The 20,985-nt window shown below is 39.4% G+C and overlaps 2 protein-coding genes across 2 annotated transcripts; one reads left to right on the top strand and one right to left on the bottom strand.

Moving 5' to 3' along the window:
• Positions 1-1,442: 1,442 nt before the first annotated feature.
• Positions 1,443-14,592, top strand: LOC112511096. The gene is made up of 9 exons (XM_025116517.1): positions 1,443-1,742; positions 1,835-1,956; positions 9,496-9,703; positions 9,792-10,332; positions 10,417-10,668; positions 10,757-10,948; positions 11,054-11,128; positions 11,245-13,497; positions 14,073-14,592. Exons 1-9 carry the CDS (start codon positions 1,555-1,557, stop codon positions 14,373-14,375), a joined length of 4,134 nt encoding a protein of 1,377 aa, XP_024972285.1. The 5' UTR covers positions 1,443-1,554; the 3' UTR covers positions 14,376-14,592.
• Positions 14,593-17,423: 2,831 nt separating this feature from the next.
• On the bottom strand, positions 17,424-20,775 carry LOC112511016 (calcium-dependent protein kinase 4-like). Its single transcript, XM_025116371.1, has 7 exons — positions 20,259-20,775; positions 20,037-20,180; positions 19,172-19,324; positions 18,981-19,096; positions 18,534-18,701; positions 17,704-17,928; positions 17,424-17,616 (listed from the first exon to the last, which is right to left on the bottom strand). The coding sequence occupies exons 1-7, from the start codon at positions 20,773-20,775 to the stop codon at positions 17,470-17,472; spliced, it is 1,470 nt and encodes a 489-aa protein (XP_024972139.1). The 3' UTR covers positions 17,424-17,469.
• Between the last annotated feature and the right edge of the window lie 210 nt (positions 20,776-20,985).

The raw sequence follows: 20,985 nt of genomic DNA, 5'->3' as shown, positions 1-20,985 counted from the left end.
ACCCAAATTTGATGCGTAGAACAATGATTAACACACAAAACAATATTGATCACAAGAAGTTGGATGTTGTATTGATAAGAATTGTGAATATAGAGAATAAGCTTGAAAGTACGACTACAATGATTAATTGACCTAATCTAGAAAATAGGGAACTATTTATACCTTTAAAGGTATTTACATATTAAGCCCCCTACTTTAATACAACTGAACTATAAACCTAACATGGTGAGAAATAGGAGGGGGGGGGCTCCTCTACCTACTCGACAACCATGCAATAGGCCTCGACTCTCAACACTGATAGACCCTTCCAAGAAGAAGATGAATAGGTACAAAGAAAGTGGATCACCTTGCCTAAGACCACACTCAGGAGTGATAGGACCCATAATCTTATGATTCACTCGGACAAAATACCTAACAGAAGTTACACAAACCATGATCATGATCATCCATTGAGTTGAGAAACCCAATTTTAGAATCACTTGCCCCAAGTAGTTCCAGTCCAATATGTCATAAGTTTTACTAATATCAATTTTCAAGGTTGCCTCCTCATTTTTCTTCTCCATATTTCTCTTCATACTATGCAGTACCTCAAAAACTAAAAGAACGTTATCCATGATCAACCTCCCTTTGATGAAGGCAGACTGGTTTTCGGATACTACTTTGGAAGAACACCCTTGAGGCGGTTTGGCAAAACCTTTGTTACAACTTTGAGGATTACATTGCATAGGCTATTGGTCGTAAATCCTTCATGGTTTCTGGCTCATTGCACTTCGGGATAAGGGTGATAGTTGTATCATTAACGCCAATTGAAAGAATCCCTTGACGTTGCCGGCTAATCCCTGCAACAAAAACTTCATCCCATAAGATAGGCCAGAACATTTGAAAGAACCTTGGGTTAAAAACCATGGGTCCTGGGATTTATCGGGGTGTACTTGGAACACGCTTTAAACACATCTTTCCTTAATGTGGGGCTACCAAGCAAAACATTGTCCAAGACACCTTTAGATGTACAAGGTCAATCATTCTTGTTGAAAATCCGTAAAATGACAATAAAACTAAGGTTTACCAAACGTTTATCCGAGCAAGAGCTTACCAAGTCACTTTACTTTACTGAATGAATATGACAAAGACTAAAAATTTTACCCGATAAGAGCGAATGCAAGAATCGAGAGTCTTACCCAGTAGGTGAAGACGAGGACTCTTACCATGGTTAACGCTTACAGGGATAAATTGTTGCATACAATGTTTTTTAGTGAATAAAATCTTGGCCGAAAAGTAAACAATAGTGTTGAATTTTACCGATAAGAATGTTTATTAAATATAAAAATACATGAAGTCATAGATATACCATAAAATAATTTATAAACTCATGATCAACCATTGAGACAGATTTGGTTCAAATATGATCTAACAAGTAAGCAGGTCTGCCAGTTGAGGGTTTTAGCGACAAATTGATCCACGACAACGCAGCAGCAGAGATTCTGGTCTCGTAGTCGGTGCTTGGTGGCACCACAAGTAAGCATAACCCAAATCCAAAGGAATCATTAAAGAAACATGGAGAAATCGCTTTCATCGCCGTCGTCGATGTCGACACCAGAAGGCTCGACGGAGCTTCAGTGTGTGGGTGAACTGGAAATCGTCAAAGCAAAACCACCAGTTGGTTTTCTCTGCGGTTCTATACCTGTTCCTACTGATAAAGCTTTCACCGCCTTTGATTCTGCTCTCGTTCCGTCGGCCCCAGCGTAAGAAACGCAATCAATCGAATTGGAACCCCTTTTTTAGTTGCAATTGCATGATTGATGTTAGTTTTAACGGCTATTTTAATTGTTTTTAGGGAAGGAGCACCGAGGTACCGGGTGATTCCGACTGAGACTAATCTCAAAACTCTGCCATTTCGGCCAAATATTCCGGACAAGGTTCTTCCAATGGTTGCCGCTCATACGAGGACCGGTGGAGGTACAACTTTCCTTGGCTTATTTGTTCAAATCATTGATAGCATCCGTGCCTGTTAGGATTATGATTTTGTGAAATGTGGCAAGTCCTTGGTAGACACGATTTGGTCAATTATGTTGGTTATTGGACTGATTTGCTACTTTGAGCACTTACAATGAAGAATATAGTATAAATTATGCATAAATTCTATCCTTATGAAGAAAATTGTTAATGCAAGTTAGAGTGTTCAAGTGGTTGTATGAAATTACCTACCATATTGTTTCTCCGTCACCTTGTTGATATTGTCTATGGTTGTTTTTTTGGAGGCATGCAATCTTCCAATTCTGGACAATATACCTTCCTCAGAAATTGTTTAGCCTGTTAATTCATTAGAAATATGCAGTTAATAAAGTGGTAGATGATCTGAATTTTGCACCAATTGAACCACTTGACCATTTGCAATTCTTTATCATCTTTGACATATTGCTAGACTACATGCGCTGGTGGCATTGCAGGGCTGTTCAGAAAAGAAGTGCTAGGCCAAACAAGTATACACAGCCTAACGCTGTCCTCAACAAGTAATTAAGTGGTCAAAGTACGGATATTGTACCCACAAGGAGTTAGTTCAAACATGCAAGTGTGAAATCAGCTACTTAACACTTCAATAGGTTGGTTGGGTGCAAAAATAAATAGCATAAAGTTCTTGCACTTAATAATATGAAACACATGGATATGGAAATATCCTTGAGTTAAATTACCGCGTACAGGCTGCTGCTGCAGTCTTGATCATTGTTAGTAGAATTTGAATATTGAACCTTCGGACTCAATGATGACAAGCTGTTTTCTTGTTAAAGCATCGTATCTATCCTTCTATAAAGATGACTCGAGAAAGAGAATACGGTACACAATTATTTCAATTTTGCAAGACATACAACTCGTGGCACCAACTTGCTCTTAGCTAAAGTTAGGCTGTTAGCCACCGCTAGACGCTGCAACATGTCTGTGACTTGCAGTGTCAACCGCTAACATAACCTTCACTCTCTGGAATCAATACACACTATAACTTGTCTCGAGTATCTGAGACGCAATGCCACACTATAGCCTAGTTTAGGTGAGAGCATATGTACATGTCTTGTACATAATTTCAAGTGCTTTGCTATACATGGAAACTGCATATGTCTATGCTAGTTATCTTTAAACTATTACCTTGCATCATTCAAGCTATTTTCCACCTCATTCAAGTTATGTCTAAGCCTGAATGTGGCTTTATACCTCACTAATGATAGCTAGTCCTTGGTGGATGTTTGACGTTGTGTACCACTTGAACAAACAACTGAAAATGGCGAATCAGACCTGACACTTCTTACGCTGCAGCGTCCCTCAAGGTTCTTTCATATCCAAGTATGAGGGTATTAGCCCATAAATGTAGTGAATAAAACACCAACAAGGTAAGAAGGATCCATTCCCCTTACTGACAAAATGAAAGTTAATACGCAGGAAATATGAAGACGGTAAAGCGTTTTATGGAAATACAAAGCAGGAAACTGATATACACTGGAACAAACTGGTCGGCTGATTGTATTGCAACGAACTAATCAAAGGATTCCCAGACTTTCAAGAGGTCTGGAATCTCTCCCACAGAGCTTATGCTCACTTACAATTGACAAAAACTGAATGAATGCTCTAACAAACTTTCTCAACTACTTAAGYWATACGCTCCCTTATTCAGAATAGGAAAAGTACCAAACTACCCCTCTTCCTATATTTATTATAACGAGACTAAACAACACACAATTAGTCCCTTCTCCTGTATGTGAACCATAAAGGAGGTTTATCAATACTCCCCCCCCAAAAAAAAATTTCACCTTGTCCTCAAGATGACTGTTAGGGAACTGATGTAGTAACGGCTCCAAAATTTCCCAAGACACTTCAAACTCCGACATTCCTTCCTATTTCACCAATACTTCAAACTGCCCCACATCACCCTTCGTCAATGGTCTCATATCCAAGATATCCTCAAGCACAGCTTGCAACACCAAATCTTCCGAAATCTGAGTAGGAAAATCTTGAGATGAATTGCAATTTCCCACAGCTTTCCGTAACTGAGAAACATGGAAAACCGGATGGATTTTTGCTGTATTCGGTAAATCCAATCGGTATGCCACCTTCCCAATCTGTTCCAACACTCTATAGGGGTAGGGGCCATAAAATCGAGCTAACAACTTAGGACTATTTCTCATAACCGGCGATTTCTGTCGATACGGTCTTAATTTCTAAAAGACCCAATCCCCTACCAAGAATATTACCTCCTTACGTTTCAAATCAACCTTTTGTTTCATATGAAATTGCGCTTTAAGCAGATGCAATTTCACCTTATCCAGAATTTCATCTCTATCGATCAGCTCCTGATCCACTGACTGCAGCTTCAATGAAGCCGTTTTATAACGGAGCAAAGGGGGAGGATCTCTTCCGTACAACACCTTAAACGGAGACTCCTTAAGAGCTGTATGGTAGGCTGTGTTATACGATAGTTCAGTCCATGGAAGCCATTTGCACCATTGTTTAGGCGTAGTCGACACCCAACACCTCAAATATTGCTCCAAACAACGATTTACTACCTCCGTTTGTCCATCTAACTGCAGATGATACGCTGAACTGTACTTCAACTTTGTTTCCTGTAATCGGAACAACTCTTTCCAGAAATTGCTAAGAAACACCTTATCCCGATCGGAAACCACCGATTGAGGAATGCCATGCAACTTTATGATCTCTTTAGCGAATGCTTCAGCCACCGATTGTGCATTGAAAGGGTGTTTCAAACCAACAAAATTGGCATACTTACTAAGTCTGTCCACAACTACCATAATCGCGCTCATTCTGTTCGACCGAGGCAGACCTTCGATGAAGTCCATTGAAACCTCGTCCCATACCTTTTCAGGCAATGATAAAGGTTGCAACAAACCAGCTGGGCTGCCACTAAGACTTTTATTCCTTTCACAAACATCACATTTTTTAACCATATCAATTATTCCTTCTTCATTCCAATCCAAAAAACTTCGGATGAAATACGTTGATATGTTCGATCCTCTCCCGTATGTCCACCGATAGGAGAACCGTGAAATTCGTCAAATATCAACGGGATCATTTTAGAAAAACGAGGAATAACCAAACGTCCTTTATATAATAACAGCTCCTGCTGAATCTCAAACCCCTTATGCTCAGCTTTTCCTGATACTAGATCCTCATTTATGTGGTTCAAGAAACTATCATCAACAATCTTCTTTTTAAGATCGTCCCAATTTCTCCATTGAGGACTCCCCATATTCGCCAATTCCACTGATTCAATCTTGCGAGACAACGCGTCTGCAGCTTGATTGGAACTACGCATTTTATAGACGATGGAGAAATCATAGCCCAGCAGCTTTCTGACCCACTTCTGGTATTCCGGTTCCACAACTTGTTGCTCCAGCAGAAAACGAAGGCTCTGCTGATCCGTACGCACTACAGTTTTTTTTCCCAACAAATGCGGTCTCCATTTCTTTATTGCCAACACAATGGCCATCAATTCTTTTTCATAAACGGATTTCTCTCAGCCCCAAAGCTTGGCTAAAATATGCAATCGGCTGTTCATCTTGCATAAGAATTGCTCCCAAACCGTAACCCGAAGCATCCGTCCCGACCACGAAATCCTTAGAAAAATCAGGAAGTCTTATCACCGGGGTTGATGATAGCATTTTCTTCAATTCAACGAATGCTAACTGAGCTTCCTTCGTCCACTGAAATTGGTTCTTTTTAAGGTCGGTGAGTGGTTTGGCTAACATACTATAGCCCTTTATAAACTTTCTGTAGTAACCAGACAGCCCTAAGAATCCTCTCAATTCTGTTATCGTCTTAGGCTTTTCCCACTCTAACACTGCTGTGATTTTAGACGGATCAACTTCTACGCCTTTTTCTGAAATTACATGACCCAAATATCCCAGCCGATCACGACTAAACTCGCATTTCTTCTTATTTGCGAACAACTGATGTTGTAAAAGAACCTCCAGCACCTTCCTAAAGTGTACTTGATGTTCTTCAAGAGTTTTGCTATAGACTAAAAGTCTAAAATATCATCAAAGAAAACCAAAACGAACTTCCGCAAATATTTCTTAAAAATCTCATTCATCAAACCTTGAAACGTCGCTGGAGCAGTAACCAATCCAAAGGGCATTACCAAGAACTCGTAATGCCCTTGATGAGTTCGGAAAGCCGTTTTGTAAATGTCTCCTTCCTTCATTCGAATCTGATGGTAACCCTATTTTAAATCGAGTTTGGAAAACACCGCTGCTCCGTACAACTCATCTAACAGTTCTTCAATCACCGGAATCGGGAATTTGTCAACATTTGTCATCTTATTTAAAGCTCGATAATCGATACAAAATTGTCAACTTCCATCTTTTTTTGTTAACCAATAACACCGGACTGGAAAATGGACTCATACTCGGCTGAATACTCCTGCCTCGAGCATCTCCTTTACCAATTTTTCAATCTCGTCTTTTTGGTAGTGTGGATAACGGTACGGTCGAACATTGATTGTTCCCGTCCCTTCTTTAAAAACAATGCTGTGCTCTCTTCCCTTTTCCGGTGGTAGCCCCTGTGGCATATTGAAAACTGAGTCAAATTCCCTTAGCAATGGATCCAAAATAACATTGGATTCTGCTATCTCTCCCGATAACGCTGAACAAGTGACCAATTCAACCAGCACACCCTGTCCTTCGTGGTTGATTACTTTTCCGATAGCTTTCAACGATATCATCGATCGCCCCAATGACAGTTCTCCCCTTAATGTGACAGATCTGCCTCCGCAAGTGAACTTCATTACTTGCAATTTCCAGTTAATATAGGTTGCTCCTAACGTTTCCAACCATTGCATCCCCAAAATCACGTCACTATTACCCAATCCCAACGGAAGAAAATCTTCCCTGATTTCAATTTCTGGTAAAAACATAGTTATACCTCTGCAAATCCCATCTCCTTTCTCTATATTTCCAGATCCTAGAGTAATAGTGTATTCACCAGTGATTTCCACTTCTAAATTCTGTCGTTTAACTAAATCATTCGATATAAAATTGTGTGTTGCACCGCTGTCAACTAACACTACTACTTTCTGCTCACCAATTCTTCCCTCCATCTTCATGGTTTTAGGATAGTTAAACCAATGACAGAATTTAAATGTACCTCCACCTTGTTGCTCACTTCAACTGCATTCAAAACTTTTTCCTCCATCTCTGGTTCTGTATCAGCTAGCAAATCCTCCTGAACTAACAAAACATTCATCTCCTTTTTACACTTGTGGCCGGGAGCGTACTTTTCGTCACAGCGGTAACACAAACCCAACGCTCTCCGCTGCTGCACTTTCTGATTGGATAGATGGCGGAATTCAGATCTCGATTTATTCTTTAAAATCGGTGAATTAACGGAGCTCACTGTGCTATTTGAAGAATTATACGAAAAATTACTTTTCGAATCAGAGCCGGGATGAACTACCCAACTTGCTCTCTTGCTAGTAACAGTGGTTTTATCTCTCCCTAACACCTTGTTTTTCAAATCAATTTTTGTGGCCACCTCCATGCTTCGCTCAATGTCAATGGATTCATCAACCTCAATTCTGATTTAATAGACTCCTCCAATCCATTAATGAACTGGCTTAAGAAAATCTGCTCTGGAATTCCATCTAGTAGTGCCACAAACTCCACAAAACGCCTTCTATATTCATCAATTGATCAATCTTGCCTTACCACCAGGAATTGCTCACATAACGATCCTGCTGCCAGAGATCTGAAATGCCTCAACAATAATTGCTTCAAATCCTCCCATCTGGTAATTGGATGACGTTTATGCTCCCATTGAAACCACTTCAGTGCATCGCCTTCAAATGAAATGAACGACACATCGATTTTTTCCTTCTGACTCAATTGATTTAACGTGAAATATCGTTCCGCTCTTAAAATCCATCCGTCTGGATCCTTGCCATCGAAGATCGGAATCTCCAATTTACGCCCCTTGACTGCTAAAAATCGATTCTAATTGTTACGATTTCTGTCTCGTCGACCGGATCCCGCTGCGTCTTCCTCATCAGACGAATTCGTAGCGTTCGATTTATTGACAAAATCGTTCCTCAATTCTTCAATTTGTTGCACAATACGCTCCAAATTCCTTTCAATTGAACCAACGCTACTCTCCATATCTTCAATTCGATTGTTTGCGCTTCGCGTAGTAACATTCGTCATGCTGGACCGAAATGAACTCTGATACCAATTTGATATACACTGGAACAAACTGGTCGGCTGATTGTATTGCAACAAACTAATCAAAGGATTTCCAGACTTTCAGGAGGTCTGGAGTCTCTCCCACAGAGCTTACGCTCATTTACAATTGACAAAAACTGAATGAATGCTCTAACAAACTTTCTCAACTACTTAAGCAATATGCTCCCTTATTCAGAATAGGAAAAGTACCAAACTACCCCTCTTCCTATATTTATTATAACGAGACTAAACAACACACAATTAGTAGGTTTATCAGAAACTAGAAGTGTTTGATTATCAACTGTAGAAAGGAAACTGATCTACTCTGATCATGGAAGAGAAAGAGGATTTTTTAGTTCCCAACTTTGCCAAAATTCTAGAGGCTTTGTTTGCTTTGTCTTTGAGTTTCTTCTACAGACAGCATAGTTTTTATAGTATTCACTGCCACATCTGCTTTTGTCTGCACCTTTTCCATCAATGTCTTATCCTTTTTCTGCCTCCTTAGTCTTTTCCACTTTGTCACTAACAGCTGCTCCTCACTCCATATTGTGCCTGGCTTTGACTTATAGTAACCAAAGAACTTAAAAGATACTCAATATTCGAGATAAATAACTCTCTGTTTGGGAGTTATTAATATCCACCTAGAAAAATGGATGCATAGAATATTTTAGAGAAATATCATGTCCTTAGATTTGACCAGACTTCCTTAAAAATCAAGATGCCACTTTTCATATTCGCTAATTAGGTTAGTGATGATATGTCTGAAAAATGTGACAACTTCTACCGTATGGGTTACCATGTAGAGCCACTCTAACATCTCTTGGTTTGACAGCTTTCGGCTGAGGATGTATTCATCATTTTGTTATCATTTCATGCCTTTATTTTGGGTGGATAGCACACTCACCTTTGACTATCTTACAGGCTATACTTTTTATTTCCACAACTGTCCTCCAACATACAGGAATTTTTGAAACATGGCCATTGAAAAGTCCTTCTCATACGCATTGTATGAAATGATGATTGTAGTTATGAATCCATATCTCATTTTAGTGAATTGTGATTCATATCAAATCATAAGTTACACTTCAAAATTACTAATTCATTATGGATGCAACAATTGAATACACATATGTTCAATAATGAAAATGTTTTATGTTAGCAAACAAAATCATAGGATTATCAGATTATGTTGCCAAGTGCCATCCTGTTACTCAACATCTCTTCTTTAGATGCCAAGGAGGGGTGACCTTCTAACTTTTCTTGCTGTTCTTGGTAGATTTACCTTATGAAAGTGGCACTGTTGCATCAAATCTTAGAAAGAAAGGAGAAGCCCTTGCTGTATCTGGTTTAACAGAGTATGGAGATGAAATTGATGTCATTGCTCCAGCTGACATTCTGAAGCAAATATTTAAGATCCCATATTCCAGGGCTCGGTTGTCGATTGCAGTACATCGTATTGGACAGTCTCTCGTATTAAATACAGGGTATGTTCTATCTGCATGTGGCCGACTTCTTTTGATGTTATATCTCTTCTAAATGTCTTGGCACTTGTAAATAATTTGTTTACTGCAGACCTGATGTTGAAGAGGGAGAAAAATTGGTTAGAAGACATAAGCAGTCACAATGTTCAGAAAAATCATTATTTTGGAATTTTGCTATGCATTCTGTAAGGATGGAGGCATGTGATTGCCCATCGGCTCAAAGTTCCCAGTCAGAGGAGCAGTTGAACTCATCTTTTCTGCCTGGCAATAGGGATTCTGATACAGCTGAAGCATACCCTTCCCCATATTTTGGGCAGGACAATGACATTGGTCAAGGGGAAGGATTTAAATGTGCTGAATACCCACAAGCAAAACAAGATAGTTTCTTTTGGGGAGGGAAGAAGAACCAAAGAAACAAAGGTCGTGATGCTGTTAAAAAGGTCTCACAAGTCAAAGAGAAGACCTCAATGCAAGAGTCAGATATGTACAGAAGAATGAATCGTGATGGATTCTTAAGGGTTCTATTTTGGAAGTTCAATAATTTGCGCATGTTTCTGGGGAGTGACTTGCTTATATTTAGTAACGAGAAATATGTTGCAGTGAGCTTGCACTTATGGGATGTTTCTAGACAGGTTAGATTGCATGGCTTGACACATTTTGATGCTTATTCTCTTGTTTTAGTCTACCTGCTTATGTTTTTTTTGAATCTTTGGCAGGTTACTCCGTTGACTTGGCTTGAAGCTTGGCTCGATAATGTGATGGCAAGTGTACCTGAACTAGCCATATGTTATCATCAAAATGGGGTTGTTCAGGGATACGAGCTGCTGAAAACGGATGATATTTTTTTGTCCAAAGGAGTATCTGAAGATGGCACTCCTGCTTTTCATCCTCATATTGTCCGACAAAATGGCCATTCGGTTTTGCGGTTCCTTCAAGAAAACTGCAAGCAAGACCCTGGAGCTTATTGGGTAATTTTTTTTGTGTTAGTCTTGTCATTTTCTAGCTTCATATTATGCTAGTTTGCTGATATTTTGATTGTTTTCTGGCTGTGAACAGCTCTATAAAAATGCTGGCGAGGATAACATTCAACTTTTTGATCTTTCCGTTATTCCTAAGAGCCATGCCACCAATAATTGTGATGATGACTCTACCTTCATACCTTCTCTTATTAATAGAGGGAGAAGTGATTCCTTGCTCTCGCTAGGAACCCTACTCTACCGTGTTGCTCACAGGCTCTCACTTTCAGTGGTGGGGTGTATATTGCATTGATCTCTCTCTCCCCCCGTCTCTCTCTTGTTTGGAAAAATAGCTAATAGACAATTACATATTTCTAATACTTGTTTTCTGCTGCAGTCTTCTCATAACAGGGTAAGGTGTGCAAGGTTCTTGAAGAAATGTCTTGATTTCCTCGATCAGCCTGATCAATTGGTATCCAGCCTGTGGCAACTCTTTGTTTGATGGATGTGCCATCTTAAATATTTGTAATTATTAATCTTTAGATGAAGTATCAATCAAACTAATTATTACTGCATTATGACTAATAGGTTGTACGTGCATTTGCTCATGAACAATTTGCAAGGCTACTTCTAGACTACGATGAAGATTTAGATTTGACATCAGAAGGGCTGCCTCTGGATTCTGAAGATATTGTAGTTGATAGTGAAGAAGAGTCGTATGAATGCTTCAGTGGGATCTCTGAGTTAATAATCCATGAAAGTTTCAAAGCTAATAAGGAGGATGAATGTGGTATCGATGCTACTTCCTCAAATTATGGACCAGGTGGTTCTGTCAAGCTGCATTTGGATGATGATGCACCTGGATCCAGAAAACTTTTGGTGTCAAATGAGGCTGAATCAGGGGATGCTGTAATGCAACGAACTTGTAATTATGACACTGTTGAGTTGTCTGCTACATCTACTCCTGTGGTTCAAGCTACTGTTAATTTGATATCCTCTAAGTTGGCAGCAATACATCATGTTTCTCAAGCTATCAAGTCTCTAAGGTGGAAAAGACAGCTACAAGGCTCTGAAAGTCATGGCAGACCTGATATTGGTGCAACTTTGCAAATTGACTTCTCTGTTTGTGCCTGTGGTGATGCTGATTGCATTGAGGTTTGTGACATTCGCAAGTGGCTTCCAACATCAAAACTGGATGACAAGTTGTGGAAGCTTGTTCTTTTACTTGGAGAATCTTATCTGGCCCTTGGAGAAGCCTACATGGATGATGGTCAGTTGCATCAAGTCTTCAAGGTTGTTCGTCTAGCATGTTTGGTATATGGCTCCATGCCACAGCATCTTGAAGACAAAAAGTTTATCTCCTCAATGACTAGCAGTTTGTCATTCGAGATAGATATCCACAATAGAAAAGACGAAACTGAATCTTTAGCTGCTCATTATCTATTCTGGGCCAAAGCATGGACACTGGTTGGAGATGTGTATGTTGAATTTCATTTGAAGAGTGAAAAGGAGATCTCTGTGAAAACTGAGGAGACACCGCCTGCTAGAGAGTTAAAAATGTCGCCTGAAGTTCAGAAAGAGCTTGAGAGGCTCAAGAAAAAACTTGGAAAGTTTAAGCAGAGCTGCTCATCTTGCTCATTAGTGAACTGTAGTTGCCAGAGTGATAGGGCCAGTAGCGGCAATAGTGCAAGTAGTAGTAGTGGAAATACTCGTCCATTTAATTATGGAAGAAAGCAGGCCGAGAAGCCTGTTTCTAAGAGCTTATCCTACTCTTCACCTGGAAAGGCTGGAGATGTTAGTAATGTGATAACACAGAATATCATGGATGAAAATGAAGTGCCAAAGTCTTCTAAAGAGACTGAATCTGATTCAACAGAGCCAAAATCAAATGATGGTGGCATTTTCAGATACCTTCATCGTTGTGACCATGAAGATGCAGACCATAATCTAACTTCTGCTCTTAATTGTTATGAAGAAGGAAGAAAATGTTTGGATTGTCATCCTAGTAGTTCTGAGGAGTTACGGTCCCTTCTTAAGAAGAAAGGATGGGTCTGCAATGAATTAGGCCGAAGGAGACTGGAACGAAAAGAAATTGGCAAAGCTGAATCAGCTTTTTCTGAAGCTATCAGTTCATTTAGAAAGGTTTCCGATCACAACAACATTATCTTAATCAACTGTAATTTGGGCCATGGAAGACGAGCAGCAGCTGAGGAGATGGTTTCACAAATGGAGCATCTCAGAAACCATCCCGTGTTCAATAATGCTTACACCCAAAAGCTGGAAGCAGCAAAATCACAGTATTGTGAATCACTCAGATACTATAGAGCAGCAAAGAAAGAAGTTGATGCTGTTGGTGATGAAGCCGATGCCCTTCCAAACAATCTTAGCAATGAAGTATATACACAGTTTGCTCATACATATCTAAGGCTTGGCATGCTTCTAGCAAGAGAAAATGCAACTGCTAAAGTTTATAAATCTAAAATGGAATTTGGAAAGCATGAGATTTCAGCCAACGATGCAATTAGTGAGGCTTTGTCAATGTATGAGTCATTGGGGGACTTGCGTAGACAAGAGGCTGCATTTGCATATTTTCAGCTTGCTTGCTACCAGAGGGATTGTTGTTTGAGATTATTAGAGACGGATTTGAAGAAAAGTAATTCATCAAAAGGTGAAAATGGTATACTCCAAAGAGTCAAACAGTACTCGTCCATGGCCGAGAGGAACTGGCAGAAATCTATCCAGTTTTATAGGCCAAAAACACATCCTACAATGTACCTGACCATTTTGATAGAGAGATCAGCTTTGTCATGTAGCCTGTCTAAGTCATCTCAATCATATATGGTATGTAGACAACCCTGTTGCTGCTTTCAGTTGCAATTTTTTATGCTTATCTGGCTCGGAACTTGGAGAATAATGTTTTTTTTTGGTTTAAAAAGAAACTATTTGGGTTATTGAACATATTGCATACGAAAAATCCACTGAAGTCTGTGTGTTTAGCTGCCTGATTTATAACTACAGAGGAACACATCATAAATATATTACAGTTGTATATCATTAAATGATTTCTAGATGGTAGTCTCGAGTACTGCAGTACTTGGACAGAAATGAATTCCCCTGATCAGAACTTGGAGCCTGAATGTCCTAAATGTAATCCAATCCAGAGTAGTCAATGCAGTTGTTTCTATAGCCTTGTTCCCCTATCACTTCATTGTACATAATCTATGACGACTTGTTCTTTATGAAGGGTACACGTAAATCAGTAATATTAAAATGGTATTTTTATAGCCATATATTTGCAATCGTTAGTATTCTATTTGATAATATGATTTATAAGAATGCTATGGTCGTTTCAGATTGTAATATTTACTCTCTAATAGCTGGCAGTTGTTTAACTAATTTTTTTTTTGTGTCTGCAGATGCTGGAATTAGCTCTGAATAGTCTTCTTGAAGGACGCCATGTGCCTGTAGATAGAATAACATTGCAGAAGGACGATTGTAGCGTGTATGAAAGATTTTGGAGTCAGCTGCAGATGGTATTAAAGAGGATGCTAGCTGTGGTTCTTCCTGCAACCACAAAGAAATCTGTTGCTACTTCCCAACAGACTGCAAATGATTTGCAGTCTGGAGATGTGAAGAAACTCAAGGACCTTTACAGGTTATCTTTGAAGGAGACAGACTTCAGTCAGTTGCATGCCATCCACAGGTTGTGGGTTTCGTAAAACTAAATCAGTTTTTCAGTACAATTACGACAAAGTTACAGGTTGTAGAATTACTCAAAACATTTCCAACACAGACATAATGTGGTAAGCTTCTTTTGATTTGTTGATTTAGCAACAATTTCTAAATCCTGGAGAATGGTGCCATGCTGACTTGTAGTACTTCATGCATCTAATATTGTACCTCGTGCATATAATGTGATAAACCTGTTATGTTTGCATCGGATTCCTAAAGAATCATGTGTATATAAAGAGGTTACTGCGTTCATTTTAGTTATTTTTCTCGGGCTCTATGTAGATTACTTATTTTGCTCGTTGTGCATGACCGTCAAAGCTAGAAGTCTTCCATCAGGCCTGATTTTACATGGAATCCGACAAGAATCTTTTCATGGTATGTCATCCTTCTTGAGATGTACTCGCCCAATTAACCCTTTGATCCTTCTTTTTTCCATGGTCACCCTACTTGGTATGAACACTTGCTAACGTGTATGTAGCTTCTGGTGATTGGTTTCACGTGAACTCTGCCTCCCCCTTTTGAAATGGATTTGATCCAAAAGCCTGTAAAATGTGGAACATAAGTGTATTCGGGAGATACCATTGTATTGGTTTGTCAGTGTCCTTGCTAATGATTGAGCCCGGTTTGTGGCTCCATTGGTTTGACAATCTTATGATTTTGACACTCGATATCCACACGAAGATCATTCTATCAAGATTTGGGAAACCTGTCCTTCCAGATGCTCAGAAACACAATAATAGGGGGTTGTGTGCTTGAACTTTATCGGGAACCTGAATTGTCACTTTAGCAGAACAACCTAGTAGTGACGAGGTGATACAAGCAAGGCTAAGGTGTGTTAAGCAAGTCCACATCACCTTATTGAATAGAGGATAAAAAGATGAATTAAATATTATATCGATCTGTCACGAGTTAATTGGTGAGACGTGAATGAGACATGGAATTTGGAGACGTGTGATTTTAAACACTTAGGGGTGTTTGGTTCGTAGAATGGAATTCGATGGAATTAGAATTCATCAAATGAATTTCACTTTAAGGTAATGGAATGCAATTTGATGTAATTTGTCCATGTCTTTTGATTGCATTTGGTTGGATGGAATTGGAATGAAATTCTTAACGGAATTAGAATTTTTTGTTTCGTTCACGGAATTCAACGAGAAAATTACATAGATGACATTTCAAGAAAATCCTTTTTAGGATGGAATGATTGGGCGTAAAGCGTCTGTAGGTGGCTTTAACGTTAATAATATCTATAATATATATAGAGATTTATCATTGAATGGTCTTATCAATACACAAATGTATAACTCCCCAGGAATTTCAATTGCGCTCATATTCATCACTGTAGGAATTGGGTTCAAGCTTTCCCCAGCCCCTTCTCATCAATGGACTCCTGATGTATACAAAGGAGTGTGGTTCGTTCGATCTATTCGAAATCTTAGTGAAACACTGGATTTGTTATCTCATGTCGGCTTTTCGTGAAAAAATACCAATTAAAGTGGAGGTTATCGACAAAAAAGATTTGTCTAAGCCACTTCGTTTCTTTTTGTCCAAGTTGCTTCTTTGACGCTTCTTCTATTCTTTTCCCTGGCGCAACTGGGCCATCCTGGACTTGAACCAGAGCCTCCGGTAGCACAGCCGAGACAGCGACGGGTTCTCTGCCCCTGCGGGGATGGAGTGACAGAAGTTTTGAGAATTCAAGAGTCTATTCCACAATGTCTCAATTGGGTTATATGATGTTAGCTCTAGGTATGGGGTCTTATCGTAGTGCTTCCGAGACAGTGCCCAGATCGTTACGCCTTTCGTGCGGGAGGGAGAGAGGGAGCAGTTTTGAATAGGGATGGCAAAAAAAACCGAAATCGATGGGGAAAACCGAAAACCGAAACTTTCGGGCTGGGTTCGGGGACATTTTATCGGAGACGGGGCAAGGATCGGGGACAAATTCGGGTTTTTAACGGGGACGGGGGCGGTGATCATCGGCCCTGCCCGGCCTGATATGTGTATATATATTAATTTTAATTTATATACATATATATATATATATATATAATATCATTAAAAGAAAATAGTAACATTAAAATTTAAAAAACTTTTTATCCACTTTACTTCAACAACCTAAATAAGGCTCACGAAAAAATCTAGTTTATTTGTCTAATTGTGAAATCGTGATTTTAATTGTATGATGTTTGAAGTTCTGTTTAGTTTTATAATGTAATCTAATACATTGTTTGTAATTGGTTCGATTATGTTTGAGACATTTAAACTTGCATCTTTTAAAAATATTGTAATTTACTTTTAGTTGTGAAAACTAACATATTGTAATTTTTTTAGATCTGTTTCGGGTTTCAGTTTCGGGTTCGGTTATGACCAACGGTGAACAGGAAAAAGATGATTTTTACCTTAACGGGTTCCCCAACGGGGATCAGAGAAACCGCGGGGACCTGATGGGGATCCCCGACAGGGATCGGGGCGGTCACGGGAATGGTTTTAGTTATCGGTTTTGGGGACGGGGATACCAATAACCGGCCCGAACCTGACCCATTGTCATTCTTAGTTTTAAACGAGATCGAGCAAAGGAGATCGAGCATAGCAAACAGAGCAAATCGAGATACAGCGTCGATGAATTTGGATGAGGGCTAAAAAATTTGTCGGATTGGAATTTGAAATCCGTGGTATATGCAGTTGAATTGTAAAATCAATGACTTAAGGAATTTGTTGGAATTAGAAGGATTCCTTCACATCTGTTGTGGTATTTGGAATTTGGTCAAAAATTTGGACCATTCCAATTCCATAAACCAAACAGCCCATGATGCTTTTGCTAGACAAGCGATGAGCTTTCTTACCTAGCTATCTTTAGTCTTTACAATCATGTTTAAATCTAGCGTGCTGCTATTGTTTGCAGAGCAATCTCTGCTCGGATGCTTCGGTATAAGTTAACAATGAGAATAGTTCCGTATGTCCTCAAATCCTAGAATATGCGCCATTCAGTATCATATCGACATCATCTTTTGCATAAAAGTATCATCTATTTACACCAACACTCACAAAAAAATGGCGATATATATACAGACAAGGTTCTTTAAGTTAGTTTTGTGTTTCATTACTACTATTATCGACTCCAAATGCACTTGCCACATCAAACTTTAGACCTCGTCGCATCGTTCTGCTTTCATGCTCTCCATCGGCCTTTCTCATCATGGCAGCAAACTCTCCGTAATCTATGCGCCCATCCTGTAAATTTACAAGCAAAGGGATGGTAATGGAACTTATGGTTGCGTTTTCCGTTCTTCATAGAAAGGTAATGTAGCGTATGCTTACATCATCTTGATCGATTTCTTTGATCATTTCTTCTAACTGAACATCGTGTATACCAAAATCTTTGCAAGCTTGTTGAAGTTCGTCGTATGTTATATAGCCACTGTTATCTTTGTCAAAGAAGGAGAAAGCCGCAAGCATGTTCTCCTCCCTCTGCGTCTTGTTTAAGTGCAAGGTTGCTGCTAGGAATTCACCGTAATCGATTGTGCCGTTGTTGTCGGTATCAGCCTGTCGAAAATAATACAATCGTAAGTTTTGACTATAAACCTACATCCCCTACATAATATTGCTTAAACTGGTTGCGTTCACCTCAACTAATCCCATGGAGCCCTTAAGTTAACAGCCAGAAAAACCCTATGGTGGCCCTGGAGGGGCCTTCAAGCGATGACCTTTGGGTAGCAAATCTAAGGTTTTACCGGTTGAGCCACCAATCAGTATTTTAACCGACATGTTTTGAGCAATCGTGGGCGTCTGGGTGAGCTTGAGTCCATCTCGACTATCCCATGGGGAGCTTAAGTTAGTCGACAAAACCCTCCAATAATTGTAAAGAGAACTTGAATTGATGACCCTTAGGAAGCAAATCCTAGGTCTTACTAGTTGAGCTACCCTTTAGGGTTTCAATTGTCATGTTTTCGGTCATGAAAGACGATGGTCAACAAATCCCATGGGGCCTTCAAGTTAATAGTTAGAAAAAGCTCTAAAGGGGACTTCAAAGGCCTCAGTGGGGCAAAGCCTAGGTCTTACCAGTTGAGCTACTTTTAAACTAGCATGTTTTTTCAGCCGTAAAATACGATAGTCTGCATTTCACATTTGGAAAACGACGAAGGTTGTACCGCATTCATAAGTTCCATGATCTCGGATTCCATTACATTTGAACCAACTCTCTTCAACCCTTGTTTGAGTTCTTGGAATGTTATCGTTCCGCTGTTATCTGTATCAATCGTTTTAAACAATTGCTTTAGACCACCAATCTCCTCTTCTGAAAGCCTTCCCGCAATCACCTGGAAACATAACTCAAACGCATAGTTTCATTTCGTATACACAAGGGACAAGGTGCATCCACTAATTGATTTTTTTTTGTTAATCGTGGGTGTTTGGTCAACTTGGCCACACCTCGTCTAATCCCATGGGCCCTGAAGATAACAACCAAAGTGGCCTTGAGGAGACTTGAGCTAGCGAGCTATGAGAAGCTCTAAGGCTCAACCTCTATTCGGCAGCTGAGCTAACCCTCAAAACAGTGTCTTATCGTTCTTTATAACATAAAGCTACGAAAAACATACACGCATCGCCATCTTTTTAATTTTGTTCATAGCCGCGAATTGTTTTAGTCGTGATAGAATTGCAGGATCCAAAGGCTTGTCTGTAGCAACTCCATCTTCCTTGATCCATGGGTGACCTGGTATGAATTTAATCAAAAATTAACCTCCTATCAACAAAACAGACAAGTCTAATACGTGAATTCGGGACTCACATAGTATTTGATAAGCGGTTATTCGTTGCTCTGGGTTCCTATCGAGCATTGTTTTTATTAAATCTTTAGCACTTTCTGTAATGTTTGGCCATGGCATAGATTCGAAGTCAACTGTTCCATTTAAAATTTGTCTAAAGATGCCCGAATCCGTCTCTGGAAGACAAAGTACATAGAACATGTTATCATGGACTGTTGGAGTTTTATATCAGCTAGACATACTATCAAGTGTTGGAACATTCGTTTTCCATTAGGCTCTTTTAGAGATGGGTAGAATGTAACGGAGTTTGTGTTCCTATTTAATGTAACAATTAAATTTTTTCTCAAATCAATATAACATAGTTCCAAAATTTTCTATTTTCTTAATCAATTTTAACTGATAATTTGTTGATCTTGTGACATTCATCAAATGGATGTCAAGTTTCTTTTCTACTTTCTCGTAACATTTTAGTACACATTTCATAAATGAGTATCCACGTCATCAAATCTAACAAGATCATCGGTCAATATGGACATAAAATTGAACATTTCTAAACTTTAAAAAAAGATAATTTTTTGTTATACCAAACGCTTACTCGGGTAAGTGAACACCAAGTCACATTACCTTACCGGATAAATATGATAAGAACCAATAATCTTATCCGGTAAGAACGAGGCAAAGACCAAGAGTCTTACCCGATAAGTGAGTGCGACAACCCTTACCACGGTAAGGGCTTACCGGGTAAATTGTTGCATACAATAACGTTTTAGTGGACTAAAATCTTACCCAGTAAGTAATGATAATATTAAATTTTACTGAAGGTAAATATTTAGTAAACCACACATAAATTAAACCTTCTAACCAAATAGGATGCAATTATAAGCCAACCTGCCCAGAAAGGTGGACACCCAGATAATAAAATGTACAAGATAACCCCAACACTCCACACATCACTTTCAGGTCCATAATGTTTATTCAAAACTTCTGGGGCAACATAGTATGGACTTCCAACCACATCACAGAAATACTCTCCTGCAACACAAAATACCATATCAAAAATCGCATGTATACTGCTTTCAACACTTTTTCTTACCAAAAAAAGGAAGAAACCTGGTTTGTAGAAGACCGACAACCCGAAATCGATCGCTTTTAGCTGCCCGTTACTGTCGAACAAGAAATTCTCCGGTTTGAGATCTCGATGCATAACCCCAAGAGAATGACAAGCTTCCACAACCCCGACAATTGTTCTCATCAATTCCGCTGCCTGCTGCTCGCTATGTTGCCGCTTCTCCACGATCCGATCGAAAAGCTCACCGCCAGTGCACAACTCCATTACGAGATGCACAAACACATTATCCTCGTATGTGCCTTTGATCCTAACAACGGATGGATTCTCCGACAAATGGTGCATAATTTGAATCTCCCTCCATACATCATCGTAATCATCCCGGCATAAAAGCTTCCGTTTGGCTATGGATTTGCAGGCATAATCCGTGCCTGTGGATTTCTCGGTGCAACGGTATGTGATACCAAATTGTCCTTGGCCTAGCTTCTTTCCAACCGTGTAATGGTCTCTCAATCTCGGAGTTTCGTAGGGGAGGACGGAATTGAATAGTTTTTTCTTCATTGATGAATAAATCAATGGATTGAATCATTCAGGAGAGCTTTTAGAATAAGAATGATGGGAAGAGGGTAAAGGTGTTTGACAAAATGTTCAAATGACAATTGTGTGGTGATGTGAATACATCATTTGACGAGGAAGTTGCTGCCGATTGAGTTAACCTTTTTTGCACATAATTAATAGGGATCCACAATATAAAAAAATATTGGATCCTGA

Source organism: Cynara cardunculus, assembly GCF_001531365.2.
Source record: "Cynara cardunculus var. scolymus isolate 2C chromosome LG 4, CcrdV1, whole genome shotgun sequence".
Classification (NCBI taxonomy): domain Eukaryota; kingdom Viridiplantae; phylum Streptophyta; class Magnoliopsida; order Asterales; family Asteraceae; genus Cynara; species Cynara cardunculus.
The sequence above is the reverse complement of the archived record's forward strand: the minus strand, read 5'-3'. Positions and strand labels throughout refer to the sequence as shown.

Bases quoted from the DNA above. Each gene is read 5' to 3' on its own strand.
- LOC112511096 (XM_025116517.1), top strand. From the start codon at position 1,555: ATGGAGAAATCGCTTTCATCGCCGTCGTCGATGTCGACACCAGAAGGC. The intron at 10,949-11,053 runs GTGGGGTGTATA...TTTCTGCTGCAG, and splicing joins ACAGGCTCTCACTTTCAGTG to TCTTCTCATAACAGGGTAAG. The intron at 13,498-14,072 runs GTATGTAGACAA...TTGTGTCTGCAG, and splicing joins AGTCATCTCAATCATATATG to ATGCTGGAATTAGCTCTGAA.
- LOC112511016 (XM_025116371.1), bottom strand. From the start codon at position 20,775: ATGAAGAAAAAACTATTCAATTCCGTCCTCCCCTACGAAACTCCGAGA. The intron at 19,325-20,036 runs GTTGGCTTATAA...TTTGTCTTCCAG, and splicing joins GTGTCCACCTTTCTGGGCAG to AGACGGATTCGGGCATCTTT. The intron at 17,617-17,703 runs GTAAGCATACGC...GTAAATTTACAG, and splicing joins AAGAAATCGATCAAGATGAT to GATGGGCGCATAGATTACGG.